The sequence below is a fragment of the Oryctolagus cuniculus genome, chromosome 11 (assembly GCF_051225735.1).
Source record: "Oryctolagus cuniculus isolate XC-2025 breed Fujian yellow rabbit chromosome 11, ASM5122573v1, whole genome shotgun sequence".
NCBI classification, from domain to species: domain Eukaryota; kingdom Metazoa; phylum Chordata; class Mammalia; order Lagomorpha; family Leporidae; genus Oryctolagus; species Oryctolagus cuniculus.
Window position 1 is genome coordinate 16,745,947 of NC_142877.1, and position 27,605 is coordinate 16,773,551.

At 43.7% G+C, this 27,605-nt stretch overlaps 1 protein-coding gene and 1 non-coding gene across 4 annotated transcripts in view; one reads left to right on the forward strand and one right to left on the reverse strand.

Moving 5' to 3' along the window:
- PTPRT (protein tyrosine phosphatase receptor type T) overlaps positions 1 to 27,605 on the forward strand; it is a 1,117,000-nt gene that overhangs the window by 989,846 nt on the left and 99,549 nt on the right. For all 3 annotated transcript variants that reach the window (XM_070051826.2, XM_051846098.3, XM_051846094.3), the window contains one exon: positions 1,947 to 2,095. In XM_070051826.2, coding sequence (XP_069907927.2) covers positions 1,947 to 2,095 — 149 coding nt within the window. The remainder of the gene's footprint in view (positions 1 to 1,946; positions 2,096 to 27,605) is intronic.
- On the reverse strand, positions 26,776 to 26,848 carry TRNAK-CUU (transfer RNA lysine (anticodon CUU)). Its single transcript has one exon. It is a non-coding gene; the product is annotated as a tRNA-Lys (tRNA).

Consider the following 27,605-nt stretch of genomic DNA (forward strand, 5'->3'; position numbering starts at 1 on the left):
ACTTCCACCTTCCTCCTCTTTCCTTTCTTTTAATTTTTACAATAACATACTTACAATTTACTTTTTTTTTTTTTTTTTTTTTTTTTTTTTGACAGGCAGAGTGGACAGTGAGAGAGAGAGACAGAGAGAAAGGTCTTCCTTCTGCCGTTGGTTCACCCTCCAATGGCCGCCGCTGCAGCCGGCGCACCGCGCTGATCCTGGCAGGAGCCAGGAGCCAGGTGCTTTTCCTGGTCTCCCATGGGGTGCAGGGCCCAAGCACCTGGGCCATCCTCCACTGCACTCCCTGGCCATAGCAGAGAGCTGGCCTGGAAGAGGGGCGACCGGGACAGAATCCGGCGCCCCAACCGGGACTAGAACCCGGTGTGCCGGCGCCGCAAGGTGGAGGATTAGCCTATTGAGCCACGGCGCCGGCCCTACAATTTACTTTATAACCACAAGCTTAATATTCCATCAAATGAAGAATTCAACAATTAGAAAGTAGAACTACCACTATTCCGCAGAAGTATAGACAAGCACTATAAACAATAATCAAGTCTCAAGATGTCGATTTCACTCATATGTTGCCCTTTTTGTCCTCTGTACCACAAATCAGAGAAAATACATATTTGTCTTTTGAGGTCTTGCTTATTTCACTAAGAATAATGGTCTCCACTTGCATCCATTTTGATGCAAAAGACAGGGTTTCATTCCTTTTAGGGCTGAGTCGTATTCCATTGTGTGTATAGACCACATTTTCTTCATCTAGCCATCAGTTAAGAGCTAAGTCCTGTTGTTTGCCACAGTGTGTAGAGGAAGAGCTCCGGACTTAAAGAGGACTTAAGGAACTTGCCCCAAGTCATGTACCTGGCAGGCAGCTGGGTAGGATGAGAACCCAAGTTGGCCTGACCCTAGGGTCCTGTTGTAAACCTCCTATGGTTGGTGTCAGAATGACCTGGGGAATGTGGTGCTATGCAGAGGTCCAGGCTCCTTCCCATTCCTGGGCCGTTTTGTGCTTTTTCGACTTTTGGGTGATTGCACAGTTTGAGAACCACCATGCTACACTAGTATTGGTATAAATGCCCACCTGGTTCTGAGGCTCTGTTAATCCTTGAGAGTAACTGCACCAAATTCAGCTCAGTTTCCTCCCTCTGAGCTGAGAGATCAGCCTCCACCCTCACCCACTGCCAACAAGCAGCCCCTGCTTCAAAGCACCATTACTCAGTGGGTTATTTCACACGCTCAGTCCCTGCAAGAGGCCATTCTCCATGGTTTTCAAATCTATTTTGAAATTTTTGTCTTTATTTATTAGAGGCAGAGAGATGGGGTTGGGGGCAAAGAGAGAGCACACCCATCTGTTGTTTCATTCCCCAAATGCCAGCTAAAGCCAGGGCTAGGCCAAAGCCAGGAGCCAGGAATCCAATCCATGTCTCCCACTTGGGTGTTAGGGACCCAGTAACTAGCCACATCGCTGCCTCCCAGGGTCTCCATTAGCAGGAACCTGCAGTCAGAAGCCAGAACTGGGAATCCAGCCAGGTTCTCTGACGTGAGATGTGGGTATCTAACTGGCAAGCCAAAGGCTAGCTCCCTGGTCTCTACTTTTATCTCATGAAGACCGTGAGAACTCAAGGATGGGCCTCACCTGCGGCCTGTCTGAGAGTGGAGGAGCATTGTGTAAGTCTCATTTATTTCCTGTTTTAAGCTCCATTATAGAACATGTCCCTTGTTGGGGAAGAGGCATTGTGAGGTTCACATTTCTGAGTAAACAGAAACCATTCCTGGGCTCAGGAGGACCTGGCTGGTTTCCACTTTGACACTGCAGAGCCTATCTTGACTCTATTTCTGGAGAAAGAACCCGGTTCAGGGATTGAAGATGAGGGGTAGAGAAGGAGAACAGTCATCCTCCCAAAGCTTTGATGCAACTGGCACCATCTGACTGTGATTTTTTTCCCCTTGCACATGTCCCAAAGGAAGCTGGCCAAGAAGCAGAAAGAGACACAGAGTGGAGCCCAGAGGGAGATGGGGCCCGTGGCCTCGGCTGACAAACCCACCGCCAAGCTCAGCACCAGCCGCAAGGACGAAGGCTTCTCTTCTAGTTCCCAGGACGTAAATGGATTCAGTAAGTTGAGCCAACAGAAGGGAAGGGGACATCCATGGTCCTACGATCTCTGCTCTAGACCCCTCATGGCGCTCAGGTGCAGCAAGGCCTGAGGTTGGGATGCTTCTCTGGAATGCCCGGGTCTAGGATGAAGGGTCCACCAGGTGAAGACTGGGGGCAGCTCGTCAGGGTGAAAAGGAGTACTTCGGGATCTAGCCTAAAGCAGGTGGAAATGAGAACAAGTCAGCAAAACTGCTGTGGACATAAATAGAGGCCGGTTAAAATAATCATAGCCAAAAGAAGCAGGAGGACTATGCCCTTAGGGGAAAAATGAGACTTACTGAGTTGAGTGACTTAAAATTTCCAAGACTAAGCTTCATGCAAACCACAAAAGGTAAGTGAGTCATGGATCATGACTTCCTCCGTCCTGAATACTCAGGAAACTGAGGCTCAGACAAGCAGCCCCCTCAAAGTCCCACGACTGGTGAGCTCCATGTCCAGGCTAGAACCCATGCCCCGCAAACCCTGACCCAAGCTCCAGCCAGTGCGCAAGTGGCAGTTAGTCAACACCACCCGAGTCCTCTGCAGAGCTAAAAATGTCACCAAGCTAATGAAAGTGGGTAAGGCTTCCAGGTTAGCCGCATCCAAAGGAGAGTGCCGAGATTGCTAACGGATCTGAGGCCACCCTGGTGGTCAGATTCAAGAGAACTGGCTTTTGTTCTTATCTCTCAGCTATGCTATAAGCCAGTTCTTTCCTGGATTTAATAAGCTAGATTGCCCAGCCTCTGCTCCAAATTGGGGAATGCAGAGAACCTCAAAGGATGTGATCATAGACAGGTTTCCTTCCTATACCATGTAAGTTGCAAATGGAAGATACCACATTTAGAAAAACCACTTATGATCCATTTGAAATGATGCGGATCTGTGAGAGGATGAAGGAGGAAAGGAAACCTATTTATTTGCGACTTCTCTGATGCAGATACTGTCCTTCATTTCAGCCCACCATCGTCCTGGGAGGTGGTTAGTGCTACTGATTATCCATCTCATGTTATAGGTGAGCTATGCAAGGCTCAGTGGGCTTGGCTCAACTTTCCAGAGCAACACACCTCATCCCCACTTGATCTGATGCATCCAGGAAGCGAGAGTAACTCAGATCCATGATTCCTAAGCTTAAGTGCTGCACAGAATCCACCCAGGGAGGGTTTCAGACTGCACACATATCTGGGCCCAGCGTTCACTGACTGAATCAGCGTCTGCTGGGGCTGAGGGGTGCAGACAGGACTGTGCAGTTTTTGCAAAGCCTCTCGTGTAGTCATTCTGGTTAAGCAGGCAGCACTTCGGAGGAGGCAGCAAGTCTTTCCAAGCAATGACATGCTGTGTTTAGGAAGAGAGATTATTAGTTAATCTAACAAAAAAGTTGAGAGAAGAGGGAAAAGAATACTCACATACACTGTACCTAGCTTCACCAATTGTTAACTTTTTGGAACATATATTTTCCTTCTCTCTCTCTCTCTTTCTCTGTGTGTGTGTGTGCATGTGTGTGTCAATGCAAATATTTCAAAACCATTTATAAGTTGGGTTGCAGACATCACAACACTCCACACCCAGAGACCTCTGTGTGTGCTCACTAAGAACCAGGATGACTCTGCAACACAGCCACCGGAGTGATCTTACCAAGAGCTGAAACTGTGAATCAGTGTCTCACCTCCCAGTGCAAAACCAGGTTTCCTCAGTGTCGCCACGAGGTTCCTTATTATTTGTTTCTGTGTTGCAGTCCAGGATTCAATCAACTCAATCGTATTTGGTTTCTGTCTCTTCTATTCCTTTCATCCTGAACAGCCCTCCCAACTTTATTTTTTCTTTCAAGATACCTACTTTTGAAAAAAGATATGTTTACTTATTTGAGAGGCAGAGTTACAGAGAGAAGGACAGACAGAGATCTTCCATCTGCTGGTTCTCTCCTCAAATGGTCTCAACAGCCAGGGCAGGGCCAGGCCAAAGTCAGGAGCTTCATTCAGGTCTCCTGTCGCTCCCCCTCTTCGTGGAGGAACGACACTAAGCCCTGCCTAGGCTTCATATCCGAGTCACGGCACCATTATGTCGCTCCCCCTCTTCGTGGAGGAGCAACACTGAACCCTGCGCTGTTCTTTTCGTCTGCTCGGCCCTCCCCGGGTTTGCTGCTGGTTCTTCCCGGGTTGGCTACTATCCCTTCCACCTCCGTGGAAGGGCGGTTCCCCCTGCCACATTCCCCACTTCCACAGGGGAGCGGCACACCGCCGGCCGGCTCTCTCGGGGGCTGCACAGGTGTTCCCCTTAGATGTTCCCCTTAGATGTTCCTGGTGCATGCCGTCTCTCTCCTCCTTTATAGTCCTCCTCCGCCAATCCTAACTCGGCTGCCCACACGCCAAGTACGCTGCTCTCCTCCAATCAGGAGCAAGTCCTACAGTTTATTGGCTGAACTGGAGGCAGCTGTGTAGAAGCTGTTTTCTTCTCTCCCAGCGCCATATTGCGGGAGAGCAGATGCATAGAATAAGTCTTAATTCCAGTAACAGTATAGTCCGAGTTGCTCCCCACAGTCTCCCACATGGGTATAGGGGCCCAAGGACTTGGGCCATCCTCTACTGCTTTCCCAGGCCATAGCAGAGAGCTGAATCGGACGAGGAACAGCCGGGACTAGAACCAGCACCCATATGGGATGCTGGCGCTTCAGGCCAAGGCATTAACCTGCTGTGCCACAGCGCCAGCCCCTACCCTGTATTTTTATCCAAACTCCTTTTATCCCTCCCTCCCCTCTCAGCCTCTAGTAATCAGTGTTATGTGTCCAGATTGAGTTTTGCTGTTTTGTTTTGTTTTGTTTTAGCTGCACGTGTAAGGGAGAACATGCAGTACTTGTCTTTGTGTCTGGCTTATTTCACTCAACATCGTGTCCTCCTGTCCATCCGTTTTGCTGCAGATGACAGGATTTCATTCTTCTTGTGGCTGAATAGTACTCCATTTCATGTATATGTATATTACATATATACGCCACATTTTCTTTATCCGTTAACCTAATGATGGACAGTTTGGTTGATTCCTTATTTTGGCTGTTGTGAAAACTGCTGCTACAAACATAGTGGAGCAGCCATCTCCCTGACACAGTGAGTTCACGTGTTTTCGGTAGATGCCCAGTGCTGAGACTGCTGGGTCAGGTGGCAGATCCATTCTGGTTTTTTTTTTTTTTTTTTTTTTTTTGACAGGCAGAGTGGACAGTGAGAGAGAGAAACAGAGAGAAAGGTTTTCCTTTTTGCGGTTGGTTCACCCAGCACCGCGGATCAGCACCATGCTGATCCGATGGCAGGAGCCAGGTACTTCTCCTGGTCTCCCATGGAGTGCAGGGCCCAAGCACTTGGGCCATCCTCCACTGCACTCCCTGGCCACAGCAGAGAGCTGGCCTGGAAGAGGGGCAACCGGGACAGAATCCGGCGCCCCAACCGGGACTAGAACCCCATGTGCCGGCGCCGCAAGGCGAAGGATTAGCCTATTGAGCCACGGCGCCGCATTCTGGTTCTTAAATAAATCTCCTTGCTGTTTTCCACAATGGCTGCACTAATGTACATTCTCCCAACAGTGAATAAGAGTTCCCCTGTCTCCACATGTTCAGCAGCAGTTTTTCCTCTCTTTTCGATACTGGCCCCTCTGACAGTGGTGAAGTAATAGCTCATTGTGGTGTTGGCTTACCTTTTCCTGAGTGTCTTTAAAGAAAGGACCATCTCCCATATGGACACTGGTTCATGTCCCAGCTGCTCCTCTTCTGATCCAGCTCTCTACTAACAGCCTGGGAGACCAATGGAGGGTGGGCCAGGTACTTGGGCCCCTGCACTCACATGGGAGACCTAGAAGAAGTTCCTGGATCCTGGCATCAGATTGTGGCCATTTGGGGAGTGAACCAGTGGATGGAAGATCTCTCTCTCTCTCTCTCTCTCTCTGTTTTTCCCTCTCTCTATTTGTAACTCTACCTCTTAAGTAAATAAATAAAATCTTAAAAAAAAAAAAAAGAAAAAGGACCATATTGGGCTGTCTGATCCTCTGGCTGTACTGAGTTGTCACTAGCACCCCAGCTTTTGGCTCATGGACAGAGAAGTGTATTTGTAAGTCTAGTTGATTTAAATACTGATCAAATAGTGCCTGTTCATCCCAAACCTTTCCTATACAGTCCAGCCTCTTGTGCTCACTCTCCCATTTCTAAATGCGCCCCAGGAGGACTCTGAATGCCAAAAGATTATAGTCAAAGATCCCTGACAGTCTTGTGCCCTTGAAATTGGGTATTTGGTCTCAAGTTTTTCTGATACCAAATGAAAGCTTAGATAACACTGATTTCTTGGGTTTCAAAGTGAAATATCACCACTGTTTTCACCATGACCCAAAACTTAGATCCTTAAGATGAAAACTCCAGGACTGAGATAGATTAGCTGGTGAGAAATCTGATTCAATGTTTTAAAGGCCAGGCACAGTCTTTCTAAATGAATGGGGAGAGGGGATGTCTGTGTGTGTGTGTGTGTGTGTGTGTGTGTCTTTTACATTTATACACATATATATATGACTACTCCGAAATGTTCGTGAAAGACTGGAATTAAAAGATAAGTTTATTTTTGTGCAAATATATTTGAAATTCTTGGATAGTGGATATTTTTATTATATGCATTTTTCCATTAACTTTTTGAAGAGTCCTCATATACATGAATTTCAAAAAAAAAAAAAAAAAAACCAAAAAAACTTTGGGCCGGCGCCATGGCTCACTGGGCTAATCCTCCGCCTGTGGCACTGGCACCCCAGGTTCTAGTCCCAGATGGGACGCCGGATTCTGTCCCAGTTGCTCCTCTTCCAGTCCAGCTCTCTGCTGTGGCTCAGGAAGGCAGTGGAGGATGGCCCAAGTACTTCGGCCCTGCACCCACATGGGAGACCAGGAGGAAGTACCTGGCTCCTGGCTTTGGATCAGCGCAGCACGCCGGTTGTAGCAGCCATTTGGGGAGTGAACCAATGGAAGGAAGACCTTTCTCTCTGTCTCTCTCTTTCACTGTCTAACTCTGCCTGTCAAAAAAAAAAAAAAAAAAGTTCAATGACATTTTCCAGGTTTTTTTTTTTTTTTTTTTTTTTTTAAGATTTACTTATTTGAAAGGCAGAGTGACAGAGACAGAGAGAAGAGAGAGAGAAATCTTAGATCCACAAGTTCATTCCCCAAATGGCTGCAACAGCCAGATCTGGGCTGGGCTGAGTCAGTCCAGAAGCCTGGACCTCCATCGCATTCCTCCACACCATGGCAGGAGCCAAGTAATTAGGTCATTCTCTGCTGCTTTCCCAGGCGCATTAGCAGGGATCTGGATCAGAAGCAGAGCAGCCAGGACTTGAACCCGGCATTTTGATATGGGATGCTAGCATTATAAGCAGCAATTTAATGCAGTGTGCCACAACACTGGCCCCTCCACAAGCTTTTGGCAGTACCTCCATATGCGTACACAGAGAGGTAGAAGCACACAGAAGCATGTACACATCTATGCCTATACAATCATTCTAATGAAATTGCTTTTAAAAGACAAAAGGCAAATTTTAATTGACTTATATTCAATTATGAAATTTGCATTTATCCAAATTGCAGAATATTTTAGTGCTCTCTCTGCGCATTTGATGTCCTGTGGCTACAGCTGCAAACATACTCAGGGGGTTGTTTGAATGCCCTAGAATGCATCAGCTACCTTTTAAAATGCCCTGTGGAACCACTGGGATGCGATTTAAGGGGAAAAAACTGTAAGTAATGCTTACACTGGAGATGGAGAAATTGCTTCTGAAATCACCCTGATGTATGTAAAATTGAATCTATTTTCGTGACATTAGGGAAGTGACTGTCTGGCTTCTGAATTGGCGTCTTTGGGAGGCACTGAGATTATGTGCAAATTTTGAGGCGGCATTGAGAGAGGCAGGGCACAAGAATAGTGGTTGCATTGGAAAAGATTACACAAGAATGTGCCTTGAGCAATTATTTCATTATTGAACAGGTGGGCCCTTGCCTAATTCAAATTCTGCCTCTCCCTGCATAGGTTTATTTTCTGAGGTTTTCTATTCCACGTGACTGCTTAGTTCTGCAACATCTACTCAATCAAGTCTCCTAATATTGTATAGGAATCTGACCTCAGGGACTCAGGGGTGATGGGGCTTTGTCAGATATAGGCCATTGCTTTGGAATGCATTAGCATTCTTTAAAAGAGAATACCTGTCACATTTCAAGGACAAACAGTGTGCATTGTTTTCCATTTAGAGAAATGCTAGCTTTTTTTATGTCATCTGATTTTTATCGTATTGCCTTGTGTACTTGCAATTTTTTTCTATAATCTTTGGCTCACTGGTGTCATTTTCTGGGTCTTTATTCCTGTGCCCCCTTTATATATCCATGATTAAGTCTTCTTCTTTATCTCTTGTTTATATGTCATCATCTCCTTGCTCGTTTTCAGTCTAAACAAAAGTGCTTCAATACAAACCCTATCGAATTCCCATGGTTTAGGTGCTTGGTCGTCCACCCTTATCATAATGGCATTTAACAGACTCACTTGCTCTCCGGGTGCCTCTAGTTAATTCTGTCTTCATTTGTATGCTTCTGCCTATTGAATGGTCCCATGTCTGGCAGGTGAAGGGTCATCAGACACTGGACCATTTGATGAATGGTAAGTAGGTAATGAATCCTGGACCCCAAAGCAGGTTGTCTCCTTTCTAAACCAAGCATCTTTGTCTTCCTCCCAACCTTTAGCTATCTCTCTACCAGGAAGCTGGGCAGATATTAAATTGGACTGCTTGTTGGCAGGGCAGTGCTGATTCTGGTTCCCCTGCTCACCAAAACTCCTGCAGGAAAGTGGCTGTTCCGTGAGTGCTCTCAGACAGGTTTTCTGGGCACTGTTCTCACCAGGAGCCTCTTAAGAAAGGTGGACCCTCCCTAAGTGGATCCAGAGAGAGATGAACAACAAAATAACCCCTAACAGAGAGTTCACAGCTGGGCAGGAGAGACAGAAGGTCCAGCAAAGATGGTCTTTGCTATCCTACTCAGTGCAGTAGCAGCCTGCACAGAGAGCCCCTGGACCCTTTGCCTAGCTGAGTTCCTCCTAAGGTGACCAAGATATACCTAGAGGTCAGCACACAACAGCCTTAGGAGATACTTGCTGCTTAGGAAGATGTCAAGTCTTAAAACCCTGTCCTCCTTCTCGTTCCATCAGTACACAGGGTTTCTTTGTGGGCAGGTCAGGGACTGTCCAAGTTTGATGCTCTCACAGGACGGTTCCGCAGAAATGGGGCATATTATATATTAATGTGAACTGTCACAAAACAGACCGAACACTGGAGTAAGGGAAAGGGTTTATTAGGGAAAACTCAGTAGACTGGAGGGGAGGGGTGAAGAGGGAAAAAGAGAGAAGGAGACTGTAAGAGAGAGACAGAGAGGAGAGAGAAGAGAGAGGAGAGGAGGAGAGGAGCCGAGCCACATATTCAGGAACAGGTCCTTTTAAAACTTTGCCTGAGGGCGGGCAGGGAAACAGGAGCAGTGAATCCCATTAGGTTGGGGGTGGAGCTTGGCACAGGTAGTTTGGGCCATGTGGCTACCTGGCTTTCAGTAAAGGCGGCAGGAACAGGATATAGAATGTAAATCAAGGTGCAGATCACACCACAGATAAGACTGCACCAGTTTCCTAACAGGGCAGGCAAAAGGAAGCACTAGGCAAAAATGTTAGACTGATTATTTTAGTTACATAACTAAAGCAATTCAAAAAGCAGAGATAGGTCATGACTTTAAAACACTTCTGGTGAACTCCCTCTATGGATTCCTTGACTCTTTAAGGAGGACAATGAACCAGATGAAGAAATGGGTTCCTGGGCAAATTGGCTGACCTTGGTGTCTGTCTCTGGGAAAACTCTTGACTTAATGATACGTCGCGCTAAGGATTGCTACCTTTGTGCAGGACCTTCTCTGGGTCCTTTGCTAGATGCTGCCCACATCTTATCTCTTATCTTCAAAACAGTGCAACCACATAGGAGTTCTTACCTTGATTTCATAAGTGATATCATCGCGGCTCCTGAAGTAAAGGCTACAATCTTACGCACGTCCTTCTTGGCCTCCATGATTTTAGATCAGTCCATTCTCTTATGATGGCCTGAAGCTCTAACCCATCAGATACCCACTGAGCATTGAGGGAGAGAAATATGGGGATAAAATTCATGCCAAAACCTCCAGATCCGGGAACACATCTGGTTCCAGCACTTCTCATAGTGAATTCTGTCCTCTATTGGTCTCAAATCTGTTTCCTGGAGCTTCCATCCATTGATTTCCTGTTCTTGCTCACAAGCATATGTTGGTCAGCAACCATGTACTGGCCTTGTCTGCCCTTCGGTGTCAGTAAGGTACCAGAATCAGTCTTGGTTTTCTTGCAACATCCACTCCTGTGCCAGCTAATTGTCAGCCCCCAGTCAGCCATCCCTTCTGAAAATCCCAATTGGCTTTGTCTCCATCTCGGCTATGCCCCTGGAGTATGTGGTTCCCAAGATCACCAAGACTGTCTATTCCACACTAAGTCATGGGAAGTGGGGCCGCCATTATCACCTTAATTCTAGATCTCAAACCTGATCTGTAATACCCCGCTTGGGTTCTGATTCACCGGCTAATGCCCATGATATGGCTGCTCATGTAGAGGGCCTGGCTTTCAGGTGGCTGCCTCTTTCAGCCCAGGAGAAGATAATTTGCGGTGCCCAAGCAAAGGAGACTTTATATTTGTGCTCTTTGTTCCTGGTTAGATTTGATCCTGTTACCACAGTCTACCAAAATATTTTTTATCTCTAGTCATTCAGCCAATGAGGTCACTTAATCTTCCCAGTTTGGGACCTTGAAATATAATAATTATTACTGTTCTAATGATAAATAATTACAAAATAATTTTATAAAATATGAATATAGTAATTATTAATATTTATGATCCTAACAATCTACTGAGCTTGAAGTGTGGGGCCTATTTCCATACTGAGTTTTTTTTATATGCAATCCTATCTCATTGGTGTGTTGGGAAAATTAAATGATTGTTATGATTATACCTGATGATTTCCAGTGAGGAAACTGAGGCTTAAAAACAGTAAGTAACTTGCCTAAGGCTTCATTCCTTAAAACAACAGGACTCAAACCTAGATCTGTCTGATGATGCCCCTAAGCCTACAGCCAACACCATTCTCTATACTGCCTTCTGAAAGGCAGGTGTTATTACTCCAATTTTATGATAAGGAAACTTAAGCCCACAGACTTTGAGCCATTTTCTCGAAGCATGGTCTCCACATGAGCTGCATCCCATCACCTAGGAACTTTGTTACAAGACAGTTCTTGGGCCCCACCTCAGGTCTGCTGAACCCAAAACTCAGTCGTAGGGGTTTTGAGGGAAGAGGTCCCAGCAATCCGCTTCTAACACAGTTTCCAGGTGATTGAGATGAACGCAGGATTCCCAGACCCCAGAGCTTTAGTTCTTCATGCTAAGTTGTCTGGTAATAGCAGGGAATTAGTGACGCCTGCGTGAGAAATGCTCTGGTTCCCCCTTCCCAGGGTGGATGCATCAAGAGGACATTGCTCTGGGGCTGGCACTGTGGTGTAGCAGGTAAAGCCACTGCCTGCAGTGCTGGCATCCCATATGAGCACCGGTTCAAGCCCTGGCTGCTCCACTTCTGATCCGGCTCTCTGCTATGGCCTGGAAAACAATAGAAGATGGCCCAAGTGCTTGAGCCATTGCACCTGTGTGGGAGACCTGGCGGAGGCTCTTGGCTCCTGGCTTTGGATTGGCCCAGCTTTGGCCATTGCGGCCATCTGGAGAGTGAACCAGCAGATGGAAGAATGATCTCTCCCCCTCCCCTCTAGCTCCCTCTCCCTCTCCCCTCTCCCTCTCCCCTCTCCCTCTCCCTCTTCCTCTCCCTCTTCCTCTCCCTCTTCCTTCTTCCTCTTCCCCTCTCTCCCTCTCTCCCTCTCTCCCTCTCTCCCTCTCTCCCTCTCTCCCTCTCTCCCCTCCTTCTCTCCTTCTCCATCTGCCTCTGCCTCTGGCTCTCTGTTATTCTGCCTTTCAAATAAATAAATTTTTTTGTTTACAGGCAGAGTGGACAGTGAGAGACAGAGAGAAAGGTCTTTCCTTGCCGTTGGTTCACCCTCCAATGGCCGCTGCGGCCGGCGCACCGCGCTGATCCGAAGCCAGGAGCCAGGTGCTTCCCCTGGTCTCCCATGGGGTGCAGGGCCCAAGGACTTGGGCCATCCTCCACTGCACTCCCGGGCCACAGCAGAGAGCTGGCCTGGAAGAGGGGCAACCAGGACAGAATCCAGTGCCCCGACCGGGACTAGAACCCGGTGTGCCGGCGCTGCTAGGTGGAGGATTAGCCTGTGGAGCCATGGCGCCAGCCTCAAATAAATAAATCTTTAAAGAAAAAAAAAAGAGGACATTTCCATCAAGGGCACTGGACCTGAAGGCTGCTTAAGTCCACTAATAGCTTTGAGAGTTCCCAACTCTGAGGGATCCTTTCAGCTTTCTTGGGGATATTCTTTTCTTTTGTCTAAAATGTGGACAATCTAAGAATCACAATTGAAATGTTGGAAATTTACAAGGAAAAGCAATGATGAGTCACAGAGAAACCAAGCACTCAACAGAGCATCGTGGAGACAAATTTTTAAAAACGAAAACGTTCTGTTTGGAGGAATATATATATATATATATATATATATATATATATATATATATATATATTCCATTTATTCCAGGAGCAAATTGAACCTAGGAGAAGAATTGAATGTTACAAGCTTGCCACCTTCAGTTTTATTGACTATTTTACAGGGATTGCTGAGTATTTTGTAATCACAGACTTTACTGACAGATTAAAGGTCAAACTTACCAAGTGTCTGAAAACCCAGAGTTGAATGGAATTGTGTACTCCTTGGAAGCGCAAAATGAAAATGTAGTTAGCATTCAGAAAGTGGACAAATTACCCATCACAACAATAAGGAATTAAATTAAGACAAGCTTCAGAGACAAACATTAGACTCAAAAATGGATATAATAGTTGCAAAAGACATAGTCATAATGAAAAATTGCCCTAGATGTCATCTCATCCAACCTCCAGTCTCAAAAGCAAAAAATTGAGTCCCTATGGGTTTTCTCAAGATCTCTCATTGAGTCGCTAACAGAACTGGCATTAGAATTGGGGCTGTTGCCATTCTAATCCTCGTCCCATGGTCTCCTTCAAAAAAATGATGTGTAGTCAGTAATGGTTTATCTTTGGTATTTTCTGTAGAACCTCAATATGATTTCTGCATAAATAGAACCTTCTCAAATTGAATTATACTTTCCATTTCCTGGTTATGGGAGTAGCCAAGGTGTTCCTTTAAATATTCATTGAATGCCAACTATATATGGCATGCATTGTAAGGCTTCCAAATATAAATAAGACATGGTCTCTGCCTTCAAGGGTATTACTGTCCTCCAAGAGGAAACTTGTAAGTGGATTAGTTTCAATAAATGTGATAAGTGATAGAGAAAAGGCATGTAGAATGTCTCAGGAATGCTGATCAGAGACTCAGCAAGTGATTCATTCTGCCTAAGTGAATTAGAGAGTGCTATAGAAGGAGATGGATTCTGACTTGAAGGGGGTACAAGAAAAAATCGTCCCAGGTGGGAGAGACAAGTCGCTGCTGTGAGGAGCAGGATGGACTGAGAGAAGTAGGGTTGGAGTCCACAGCACTGTGCTAAGCACCTATGGCTGGAGGTGAGGCTGGAATAGTAGCCAATACCTGCCTGGAGAGCTCTTTCCATCTGTGGACAACTGAAATTCCCTTCCCAGGAAGGGTAACCTGTTTGGAAAGTAGCATGATCTCAGTGATACATCCCCTTAGGTTAGTGTTGGAAGCTGGCCTCCTATCTCCTGGAGTTTCGTAGATTCATCTTTGCATTGCAGATACGTAGAGGCCATTCTATCATGACAGACCTCCACTTGCAGTGGGAGCTGGCCCAGCCATTCCTTCTCAACACCTTTTCACACACCTCAGTAAAGCTACAAAACTCAAGTTGCTTTTGACAATTTATGCCAGGCCACTACATCTAGAGAAGAAAATAGAATTATTCTCTATACCTCACAGGTGGTCCTGAATTATAACAGGGCACTTAGAAAGTGCTTGTTAAAGTAATCAGGGATAAAGAAGTGATGTTGAAAATGTAAATATATAGTTGCTAGGTAGCAGAATCAACCGAGCTTAGAGACCATTTTTCCTCTCAGCTCAAAGCTACAGCCTTAGTAAGCTGAAAACACAGAGAATTCTACTAGCTAACATTTTGAGTCATTCCTGGACAAAACACGTTACATGCCTCATTTCATTTAATAATCTCAACAACAACTTTATGAGGCAAGATAAGAAACTGAGGCTCAGAGAATTTAGATCACTTTCAGGGCCACACAGCTACCAAGAAGCCAAACCCAGCTGTGAGCCAGGATTTATGTGGCAAGCAGATTCTCCTTGAGACACTTTGTTTGCTTCCCTTTCATGCTCATTTTTCTTGTCCTCTCCGGGCACTTCTTCTAGGTGTCCTTCGTGGGTTCCTACTCTTGTTCCCAGCCTCCAACCACTGAAACAGACTTCAGCCCTCACTCTCTTCTGCTTACACTCACTCTAGGTGGGTGGTGATACTAAATGATAAAATGAAACAGGAAACAGCCCAATTTAAGCATAAGAGGGGAGTTTAAATATAGACAGGCTAGTTTTGAGGGACTGTTGAGTCATTGAAGAGATGTCAGATAAGCAGTTGGATCTGTGGGCCTGGAGCTCAGCAGACGAGTGCATCTAGAGATACCAGTGTTTGCTGCATTTTGCACATAAGACTGGAGTCTTTTCTGTGCGCTAGTAAATTGAGACCCATTGTGGGAAAACACACTGCCCTCTGGTCACTCAGCATGTTAGTGGAAGAACCAGACTTTGAACCAAGATTTACTTAAAGGGGTGCCTATCAAAAAACAGTCAAAGATGAGGGCATAAAATTAAAACAGGAATGTGGGGCCAGGGCTGTGGCTCAGTGGGTTAAAGCCCCAGCCTGCAGGGCCAACCTCCCATATGGGTGCCGGTTTGGGACACAGCTGCCCCACTTCCAATCCAGCTGTCTGCTGTGGACTGGGAAAGCAGTGGAAGATGTCCAACTCCTTGGGCCCCTGCACCTGTGTAGGAGACCCAGAAGAAGTTCCGGGCTCCTGGCTTCGGATCAGCTCTGCTCTGGCCATTGTGGTCATTTGCGGAATGGATGGAAGTGGATGGAAGACCTTCCTCTCTCTCTCTGGCTCTACCTTTCTCTGTAACTCTGTATTTCAAATAAATAAATAAATAAATCTTTAAAAAAAAAAAACAGGGAACTATAAAAGGGGCTGTAAGTGCAGACCCTTGGGTAATTCCTGTGGATCCTGTGATAGAACCCAGTGTTTGTGAGTTAATTTTAGGGTTGGGTGACACCATGGTTGTGTCCTCAGCCCAGGTGTCAGTATTCAGGGTAGAATTTTGTGCCAAGAACTGGAAGTCAGGTTTATATATTAGTGATCTGGAATGGATCCATATATCTTGGAATGTCAATGAAAGGGCCATAGAGTTGAGTGTGACCAAGATTGAAAAGTAGCGTTTGAGGAAGCAGATGAAAAGCACCAAAGACCAGGTCAGGCAAAATCCCTCTGTCACTGCATTCCCATCGCCAGTCTCTGGTGGCCCCTATACACTTTTTTTTTTTTTTTTTTTTTTTTTTTTTTGACAGGCAGAGTGGACAGTGAGAGAGAGAGACAGAGAGAAAGGTCTTCCTTTGCCATTGGTTCACCCTCCAATGGCCGCCGCGGCCGGCGCGCTGCGGCCGGCGCACCGCGCTGATCCGATGGCAGGAGCCAGGAGCCAGGTGCTTTTCCTGGTCTCCCATGGGGTGCAGGGCCCAAGCACCTGGGCCATCCTCCACTGCACGCCCTGGCCACAGCAGAGGGCTGGCCTGGAAGAGGGGCAACCGGGACAGAATCCGGCGCCCCGACCGGGACTAGAACCCGGTGTGCCGGCGCCGCTAGGCGGAGGATTAGCCTAGTGAGCCGCGGCGCCGGCCCCCCTATACACTTTTAAAGGGATATTTCTTGACATATTGATACCCAGCACCACCTGACCTTTTGTGGGATAAATCAATGAAGTTTAGAATACTGCCCACACCATTAGACATCAGATAACACCTCAGATTAACACTGGACTCCAGAATACATGGATGTCAGATGAGCAGGAGATGCCACCAACATGAATCATAACAAACAAGAAATGTCACTTCTACTCTCCAAAAACCTATATGTAGGAAACACAAACAGCAGTTACATAGATTGGTGTACCCAGTAGAGGTGTGTTCAGAGCTATCAGAATGTTGCCTGGTGAGGAAGGACTGCCTTGGCCCATTAACCATGTGATTTGTCTCTGTTCAGATGGTTTCCGTTTCACCTTTCCAATATATGAGTTGATTTCCTAATTATATGGAGGCTAGAAATGAAATAAAATTTCAATTCCCCTTAACAGCAAGGACACATTCAGCAGTCATAGCATAGATTAATCTTCACATGCTCTTCTCTCTCACCTCCCACATCAAATTCCACACCAAGTTTTAGTTATTCCACGTCTTCAATGTATCTAGAACCCATGTACTTTTCTTGCTACAACCATGACCTCCATCCTTATCCAAATAAGCATCTCTTCCCCCTGTATGATCCACAGCCCCTAAATAATCTTTACAGCCATTCTTGTCATTCTCATGTCCATTTTGGGAGGTAACAACCAGGGAGATCTTTTCAAGGGAAATCAAAACATGTTGCCTTACTTGTCTCTGACTTAAAACAATTTTCTTGCTTCTGATTGTTGTTAAACTAAAGTCCAAAGTCTCCATCCTGACCTTACATCCTGACCTGCGAACTTCTCTCAGGCTCTTACATCTTACTACCCCATTCCCTATGAATTCTAGCCAAACTCTGTTCTCGCAGTACATAACCTTTCCCACACTCCTTCTGCCATAAGACCTTTGTCCATGCCATCGTCTTATCTAGAGCAGGAGTGGGCAAACTTGGCCAAATCAAGCTGACTTTGTTAATGTAATAAAATTTTATTGGAACAGCCATGCTTATCTGTTTATCTATGCCCTATAGCTGCTTTTGTGCTATGATGGTAGAGTTAACTAGTTACCAAAGATACCATCTAGCCCACAAAGCCTAAAATATTTACTCTCTAGATATACAAATGTTTTTCAACCCCTCATTTATAGCACTGGCTATGCCCACACTCTTTTTCTTGTTGACTAATTTAGATTTCAATTCATGCATTTCTTTCTTTCCTGGATCTCTTGTCTCTCCTTACCAGATTACATTTAGATTTTCTGATGCTATCATAGAATTGTGATCCTTTTTTTCAGCATTGACTTCAGTCTCCAAATGGGTTTAGTTAACATCTGTCCCCTCTACTAGAGAGCAAGCTCTGATAGGGCGAGACAATTTATTTTTTGCTTACTACTATATATTCTTCATGTAGCACAGTGTGTAGCACAGAATAGGCACCCCAAACCCTTGTTGATGAATGGATGGTTGAGTAGATTGATAGGTGGATAAGACAGGCATAGAAATCCTATGATTCAGTTAAAATTGATAGGAATTTTTAAGAAACCTGATACAATGATACCACACAAAGTTGGCCTGTTTTCAGGATCCTGCATTGAATGCAGACAGAAAAAAATTAAATGATTTTTCTTGCCAGTCATATACTGCATGGAATTTAGCCTCTTTCCCACTCCTGCCACCAATTTCTAATATGCCAATACCAAAGAGAATTTTACAAATCTCTGTTTATGACTCCTTCAAGTCTTGTAGTTGCTACTCAAATTCTCATCAAGAAGTCAGTCATCCATTGCTCTGTGAATGTGATACCATCATTCTTCCAATAGTAGGAGAATGGGCTATCAGCTGCAAGTGTTCAGAGCACAGACAAAGGCAGAGATTCACCTGGGAGGAAAAGCAGCAGAAATATCAACAGAGGTTCTGCATATATGTTCTCATATAGCCATGAGAACATTGGTTTGTCCCAGGAGGTTAGTTATGTTCTGAGAGAAAAAGGACACCTGCCACATGGGTCCAGTCTGTGTGATCATGGAGGACGGGCTTCCCACAACACTTGTTTGAGATCCAAAGTACTTCCTTAGTTCGTTCGTTCGTTCTTTCTTTCTTTCTTTCTTTGACAGGCAGAGTGGACAGTGAGAGAGAGAGACACAGAGAAAGGTCTTCCTTTGCCGTTGGTTCACTCTCCAATGGCTGCTGCGGCCAGCACACTGCAGCTGGCGCACCGCGGTGATCTGATGGCAGGAGCCAGGTGCTTCTCCTAGTCTCCTATGGGGTATAGGGCCCAAGTACTTGGGCCATCCTCCACTGCATTCCCTGGCCACAGCAGAGAGCTGGCCTGGAAGAGGGGCAACCAGGACAGAATCTGGCGCCCCAACCAGGACTAGAACCCGGTGTGCCAATGCCGCAAGGCGGAGGATTAGCCTAATGAGCCGTGGTGCCGGCCCCAAAGTGCTTCCTTAGTTACGAAAACTTGCTTGCTAGTTCTAAAGGAAGATCTTTGGACCAAACTTTATTTCTAGGTGAGAAGAGGCAAAGATGAGTTGAAAAAATATCAGAAGGATATAGAAACAGCTTCCTTGGGCTACTTTAAGATGGGCAGTATTATGGAGGAGTTGAATTCTAAGTGATGAGTGGTCAGAGTTAGTCAAGACAAGAAAAGAGAAATGGGTTATTGATACTTGTTTTGGTGTAACATCACCAAACAAGCATTATATTTTGCTCACAATGTTGTATTCCTAGATTTTGGACAGGATACTGTCTGCTTGAAAATATGGAGCCTCAGCTGGAATGACATGAATGCCTGAAAATGACGTAACAGCTCTCCTAGGCCCGCATGCCTGGGACCTCAGCTCTTCATCTGGTAGCATTTGCTAAGGGTGGAATACCCATCCCGTGGCTCCATCATTTGCATGAATGACCCCAGAGCTGAAATGACTCTAACACTTGGAGTACTCTACACGGCTCTCTCTGTACTCATCTAATTTACTCTTCCTTTTAGCATGGCAGACTCTCAGTCATCAGACTTCTTATATGATGGCCAGCTCCCCACAGGGTGACTCTTTCAAGAAAGCCACAAGGAATGCAGGGCCTCTGAAAAGCTAGGTCCAGAACTTCCCAGCAACACTTCTGCCACTAATCATTAAAATCAGTCATGTGTCAGCCTGAATTGAAAGGAGTGAAGAAGCAGCTTCATCTTTTTATAGGAGAAATGTCATGTGCCTATAGGAAGTGTATCAGTGGTGGTCATCTTGGAGACAAACACGCTATTCTAAAAGCAGAACTACATGCACAGGGACACAGATATGTGCAGAAAGTCTATATGGCTCAATTTGATCATGAATAAATAGGTTTGTGCAATCTTTAGTGTCCACTTTGGTTTGAATGATAACTCTGCTGTTACTACTACATGGCTTGGCAGGGTCTCTGAAGAATATCTCGGATCTGAAAAGAACTTTTCCTTTCTTGTACAATACCTTGTTAGTGTAAATGTGTGTCCTAAAATACAGAGTCCAAAAGACATCAATCATGTTAACTTCTCCCTAGAGCTTGAGAGAATGTGAAAGGCTGAGGCTGGCGTTTATATCTCTGTCCACGGTGCTGGTCCTCCTTCAGTCAGGCTGTCCCTGACCCTTTTCCCAGGAAGCCCCTTCTCTTGGATTTATAATTATGAACAGTTTGACCTTTCATGGTTTTCAGAGACCAGCTTCATGGGGTTAAGTAGTAAAAGATGAACTTGGAGAGGTAATCAAGGACTGTGTCTTAAATAGTCTCATGTGTTAGAGACTTTAAAATTTATTGTCTTCTGCAAGGAGCCAACACAGATTTGAGAAGTAAAAGGGGAGAGTTGAGTTTGATTTTAGAAATATCATCTTGGTAACAGGGAGGTGAATGTGTTGGAGTAGGAGTGGATGAGACTAATAACATGTTAGTGTTGTTTCTATTATATATATCAGATATCAAGTGAAGTGACTTAGCACAAAATACTGGTGCACATGGTATGTTCTTCCCCCCACACATATCCACAGACATATACAAATATACGCTTACATAATTAGCAGTCAACCCAATTGGTGTGGCTACCTCTTCACAATGAAGTAGTTGTAAAGGAGGTACTCCAGATTATTCTAATCTGGGAGCCATTTTTAAGTCCAGAGTATTGATTAGATCACCTTGATCACTCAGTATTTTAAGCAGTCCATACTTTTGAGAATTCAATACATGAAAATATTTGGACACGTTTGATTTTGAAATGAGTGTCCTTATTCAGTTGAAGTCTCTATGGGCCAATTCCATTTTTCCAAGGTGAAAACCCCTTTCATCTTCAGGATCTTTGATCTGGGTTAGATGAAATTCCCTCTGATCTACAGATGTGACAGAGGCTCAGGAAGTAAGAGAGTAAGCAGAGTCACTTCTGTTTCTACTACATTGGAGACCAAGTGTTTGGCTACTGAGTCTCTAGCCAGCTGTGCTCCAGCAAATACATGCACTTGCAAATCTGGTCCCTGGACACTCACTCTGTAATGCTTTTCATTCTGCCCTATTACTCTCCTCTCAAACTGATCCATCAACAAAGGTTTACCTAATTATGTTGTTGTTATATTTTACTGATAGACTATCTACTTTCTTTACCATTCTACAATTTAAAACGCAAATCTCACTATGCCACTGCCTGACCTAAAACCTGTCACTGACTACCCTTTGCCCTCAGGATGAAATTCAGATGTACCCCATGAACCACAAGGGCCAGAATGAGCTGATTCCTGTGAACATCTCTAGTCTCATCTCTGGCCACATGGCTTGCTCAGTTCAGACCAATCATATTGATTTCTCCCAATGTTTTGAAAATGGTAAGAATTTTCCAGTGTCTTCGCACCTACAATTATGTTCCTCTTTCCAAAACATTCTTCCCTGCTCTGTCTTTCATTGTTTAGCCACAGACAGTCTTTCAAGTCCATGATTCAATATCACCTTTTGGTGCTTTTCCTGAATCTCTGGTCTAAACAGTTGCCACTTACTTTTCACAATAAAATTATGTTCCAGTCCCTCTTAGTATATATCAGAATATCATGTATGCAGATGTTTGTTTATTCAAGTGGTTTTTCTTGTGTCTGCCTTCTTCGTCAGACTGTTAAATCACAGTGCACAGAGCACCTCTGTTTTGGCTACCACCACATCACTGGAGACTGCTATGGTGTTTGGCAAAGGATAGATGATTGATCAGTATCTGTGTAATGAATAATTATGTTAATTTTGCAGCCAAGATGGATCGCAGTGGCTCACTTTTAGCTATTCAGCATTCACCCAGCTGTTTTATGCATTGTAGCAAGAAGGAAGTTGCTAACGTGGTTTGACGGCTTTAATCCCATGGTAGGTGGTGAGGAGACCAGGAAAGAGACTTTGGTCCTAGTCTAGGAGAGAGAGAGAGAGTTCACTGTGCACCTCCATCTCTTACAAAGTCCTACCCCTGGTGTCTCTATCCTAGTCATAGTTCTAACAACCGCATCACTTAGTGCAGGCTTCCTTGGACTCCTGTATTCACTGCAGCCCAGGAAGACTCTGGAAACACTTTGTGTCCTTGCTGCCCCTTCCCTCCTGACTTCTCCCTCTCTCCCCTGAAGCACTTTATGCTTCTAGCCTTTCACCCTTCCTCAGCCACAGGTTACCGCTTTCCAACTTTCTGCCTTTTAGGTCTTTGCAATGTCTGGAATAATTCGAAAACTCAACTTTCTATATGCATTAAGGAACATGCCTCATTGTTTTTAAAGAGGATTACAGAAGAAACTAGCATTGGTTTTGCTGAAGGACTACGTTAGTTGCTGTGCACATGTCATTTAATTCTTTCACAAATGTAGAGACAGAGGTTCAGAGAGAAGTGGCGTGCCTGAGGTCACATAGCTATGTAAGTGGTAGGGCTGAGATTCAAAACTAATCTTTTTCCTGCATATTATCCTACTCCTATGAAGTACCTCTCCAAATAATGAGAGATATGCAGACACTTCTGAAGCCACTGCGGATGGCATCCTTGAATAGTGATATCTTGAAATCCCAGGGCATGGACTTTTCCTTACTGCTTCTCTCTTTAAGATCGCATTACCCTCTTCCAATATCAGAGCATAACAATCTTCAGAATGAGCTACCATTCATTCATTCAACAATTTTTGAATGAACGCCTACTATATGTCCCTTGTAGGTACAAGATGTGTTAGACACTCTTGTGCTACACTAGTGAATAATGCAGAAATTTAAATTTTTCACTCTCCAGACTTTATATTCAAGTGGTAGTAAGAAGTGGAAAGATGGAAAATAAACAATGGGCAATAAAATATAAGTAAATATGTGCTACGATAGAAAGTGATAAGTACTATGAAATAATAGCAGGTTGAATGGGATTAGGAGTCACTAGCTGAGGAAAATTGCAGTTTTACATATGACATTTGATCAAAAACTTTTAAAAGACAACAAATGTAAGTCAAGCCAGGAAAGAGTGTCCCAGCTGGAGGCCCCAGGGGAAACCTATGCCTTATATGTTCAAGGAAAAGCAAGAAATTCAAGATTCTTTCCCAGCCGGAAGAACCCAGGGTTTGTTTGTTTTTCTTTGTTTTGTTTTGTTTGCTTGTTTGTTTTTTTAAAGTTGAACAGAGAGCATGATTTATTTAAAGGCAAAAGGACAGTACACACTCAGATGTAAGTGTGGGCAACCTCAAAAGAGAGAACTGCACCTACCCAGGCTGGGATCCTCCTTTTCACAGGATGAGCGTGGTGTTCAGGGCAGGGCCTAATTGAATGTCCAAAAGAAGCAGGATTTGGGGTGGGGCTGCAGGGCTCCTGGTCCCCAGGGAGTTGTCATGGCCTCTAGGCCATGATGGAAAATGAAGCTTAGCAGCCTAGCAAAGCAGGGAGCAATTTTTTAATTATAAAAACTCCAGATTCTTCTTTATTAGAAGCTTGGGGGATAGAAACCAGAGGATCCCGTAAGAGATGTATAGATTCTTCCAGAAGGCATCATTGTAAATGGGTTGAATCCAAGATGCTTCCAAAGACCCTTTACCTACCGGGGCTGAATACCATTGTCATCCTCACCTTCTAAGGCAGAAAGCAAACCCTGTAGTATTTAGCTTCTTTGTTCTTGATCAAACATGTCCATTTTACATAAATCTCTCCTGGACTTTCTACTTTCAGGATGTTTCCTTGGTGTTGTCTCTGATCTTCCTGAACCCAGGAAAGTCTAGTGTTGAATCCTAGTTCCGTTTGCCCATGACTGAGTTTTTCTGTTACTCCAACTTAGATGTACTGGACAATTCAAAGTCCTCATTTAATCTGGTCATCAATGCTGTGACTCCCAGATCTAGTAAAACTGCTCTATTCAGACTCATTCACCTGGCCCTGTTTGGCAAGTAGCCCAGTGTAATGTTGTTAAGAATTTTGACTGGGAAGTCACTCTGTCTTTGTTTTCCCAAAGTACTCTTGCTTTTTCAACTGCCCCTAGATGTAGTGAGGGTTTAGCCACCATCCCAAGTCATTTATTTAGTGTGGAAATTTGTTAGGCCATTGTTTAGCAAATTCATCACATTAGACTTTTACTTAGCAGAATCACTTAATTAGTCTTTTATTACTGGAATTGACTGTCAATTACTTGGCTAATTCATTTACTTAGGGAATGAATTTTTTATCTGTGTAAAGCAACTCAAAGTGCATTGTTAACTCTTTAATGATTAAAGATTGTTGTCAGTAACAATTCAGTTGTAAGGAAAATTCAACCATTTATTTGTCTTGAAATTTGAGATGTTGAAAAACTCTTTGGAAAAGTATAGAGAGGGTTTGCAGAAACTTGCATGAATGAAAAACTTAAAAATGTTCACTGGGAACTCTGAACTTGGCAAAGCTATGCACAGTTAGTTAAAAGGTTTTGATTGGACCCCTTGATGAGTTATTATAGTACACTAACATATCTGTATATTGCTGCAAAATTTGCAAGTGTTCTTTCGTTGACATTTTCTCTTTGGGTTCTCACAAACACATTAGGGAGCAATACTAGGGTTTGGGTGTGGTAGCCTCTGTGATGGCCCCAAAAATCCCTCACTCCTATTCCACCTATTCCTTGTATAATGCCCCCCTTCCTTTGAGCTCAGGTTAGATCTAGTGACTGGCTTCTAATGAATAAAATATGATAAAGTGATGAGATATCACTTTTAAGATTGGATATAAAAAAAGACTGTGTCTTCCATCTTGGGTGCTCTGTTTCTCACTCTTTGACTTGCTTACTCTGTGGAAAGTTAGCTACCATGTTGTGAGTTGCTCAATGGAAAAAACTACTAAATCCTTGTTACCAGAGTATTGAACCAAGTCTTCTAAATTTAATATGCTTCCTGAAAGATGGTTAAGCAGCACCAGGATTCAGAATCCTTGTATTTTATCAAATGATTTATCTGTTTCTATGGGGATAAGCATATGGTTTTTATTTTTCAGTTTGTCGATGTGATGTATCACATTTATTGATTTGTGATTGTTGAACCATCCCTGCATACAAGGGATAAACCCCACATGGTGTGAGTGAATGATCTTTCTGATGTGTGGTTGGATTCAGTCAGCTAGTATTTTGTTGAGGATTTTTGCTTATACGTTGATCAGGATATTGATCCAAAGTTCCCTTTCTTTGTTACATCTTTTTCTGATTTTGGAATTAAGGTGATAATGGCCTCATAGAAGGAATTTTGGAGGACTCTCCCCTTTTCAGTTATTTTGAATAATTTGAGGAGGATTGGAATTAGTTCTTTAAAAGTTTGATAGAATTCAGCTGTGAAGCCACCCAGTTGTGGCTTTTCTTTGTTGGGAAGGTCTTTTTTAATAATTCAGTCTTTGTTTTTGGTCTATTTAAGTTTTCTATGTTGTCATGACTCAATTTTGGTAGATTATATATGTCCAAAATCTATCCATTTCTTCTAGATTTTCTGGTTTGGCATATAGCTATTTGTAGTAATTCCTGATGATTCTTTATATTTTTGTGGTATCTGTTGTAACATTTCTTTGTTCATCTCTGATTTTATTAATTTGGGTCTTCTCCTTTTGATTAGTTGGCCTAACGGTGCATCAATTTGTTTATTTTTTCAAAAAATCAGCTATTCATTTCACTGATATTTTGTATCATTTTTTAAATTTTGCCTAGTTCATCTGTAATTTTTATTTCTTTCCTCCAACTAATGTTGTATTTTGTTCTTATTTTTCTAAGTCCTTGGGATACATTGTTATATTATTTGTTACCTTTCCAATTTCTTGATGTAGGCACTAATTGAAAAAAACTTCCCTTTTAACACTGCTTTTGATATATCCTATAACTTTGATGTGTTGTCATTTTCATTTGTTTCTAGGAATTTTATTTCTTTTTTGATTTCTTCTATGACCTATTCATTCAATAACATGTTATCTAGTTTCCATGTGTTCACATGTTTTCTAAAGTGTTTTAAGTTGTTAATTTCCAGCTTCATTCCATTGTGGTCTGAAAATACACATGATATGATTTCAATTTGTTGCAATTTGTGGAGATTTGCTTTATGGTCTAGCATATGGTCTATATTAGAGAAAGTCTCATGCACTGATTAAAATAATGTGTATTCTGCAGTTCCGGGATGAAATGTATAGATATCAATTAGGTTCATTTGGCCCAGAGTGTAGATGAGCTGTATTATTTCTTTGTTGATTTTTTTGTCTAGTTGATGTCTAGTTGATTTGTCCATCTGTTGAAAGTAGGGTGTTTCACGTGGGAGACCTGGAAGAAGCTCATGGCTTCAAATCAGCTCAGCTCTGGCCATTGTGGTTATTTAGGGAGTGAACCAGCGGAATGGAAGACCTCTCTCTCTCTCTCTCTCTGTAACTCCTCTGTCCCTCAAAATAAATAAAAATAATTCTTAAAAAAAAAAGCAAGTAGGGGCCCTGTTGTTATTACATTGGAGGCTATGCCCTCCTTTATATCCATTAACATTTGTTTTAAATAGCCAGGCACCCTAGCATTGAGTGCGTATACACTGCTGTTAAATTGATCCCTTAATTGTGGTGGAATGAGAAGGTAAGAAGGTCATGCCAAGATGGCCACTGATAAATGTGGTAGAATGAGAAGGTGAGAAGGTCATGCCAAGATGGCTGCTGACAACAGAAACTGCCTGGCAACAGGCCGTGATTGGATGGCTTCGGAAACCACATGACAACAGATCCTGACTGACAACAGGCCATGATTGGATGGTTTCAGAAACCACACAACAGAGCCTGACTGACAACAGGTCGTGATTGGATGGCTTCAGAAACTGCCTGGCAACAGAGCCTGACTGGCAACAGGCTGTGACTGGTTAGGGCATAGACCGTCCCTTGACCAGATTGGCTGCCTTGTTATATAAGCAGCTGTAGCAACTGAAATAAATAAGTCTGCAGGCTGCTTGCCTCAGGCCTGCTTTCACTTGTCTCCCGGGGTCTGTGTGGTGACTCCGTGCCTCTTGCCCCCACCACACTCTTCCTCTCAAGAACGAATCCACTGCAACATCTGGCACCCAATGTGGGGCTCGAACCCACGATCCTGGGATTAAGGGTCCCATGCTCTACCAACTGAGCTAGCCGGGTATTATTACATAATACCCTTCTTTGTCTCTTTTGACAGTTTTGGTATTAAAGTCTATTTTATCTGATATTAGGATGGCTACTCCTGGTCATTTTTGCTTTCCATTAGCATAGGATATATTCTCCCATTTCAGGCTGTGTCTATCTTTGTTGGTGAGGCCTATATTTTGTAGGCAGCAAATAGATGGTTTTGCTTGTTTTTTTTTTTTTTTAATCCATTCAGCCAGCCACTATCTTTTAATTGTATAATTTAGGCTATTTACATTAAGGTTCTCTTGATGAGTAACTTTGTGATCTTGCCATTTTTCCATAAATATTCTTATTGTTTTGGATTTCCTTTGTATTTTTACTAAGAGATTTTATGCACTCACATTCTTTCATAATGATGACCTTCTCTGTTTTTTTGTGTACATCCTTAAGTATCATTTGTATGTCTAGATGAGTGGTGACGAATTCTTTGAATTCTGCTTGTTTTGGAAGGTCTTTATTTCACCTAATTTATAAATGAGAGCTTTAAATCTTATAAGAATGCTATGTATCTCTTCTTCCCAGGATAAAAGCTATCAATTTTGGTTACTTTGATTTTTTTGTTTAGTTTTAACCAATGACCTGCTTCATTCATTCACTAGGGGTAGAAAGAACAGTGGTTTGTTTGTAATGAGCAGTTCTAGGACCTATAATGAGCAAATTGTACTTATCAACTGGAAGTTCACGGAGAGAACATGATTGTGATACTTGAAAGGCAATCCATGGGCCAGCA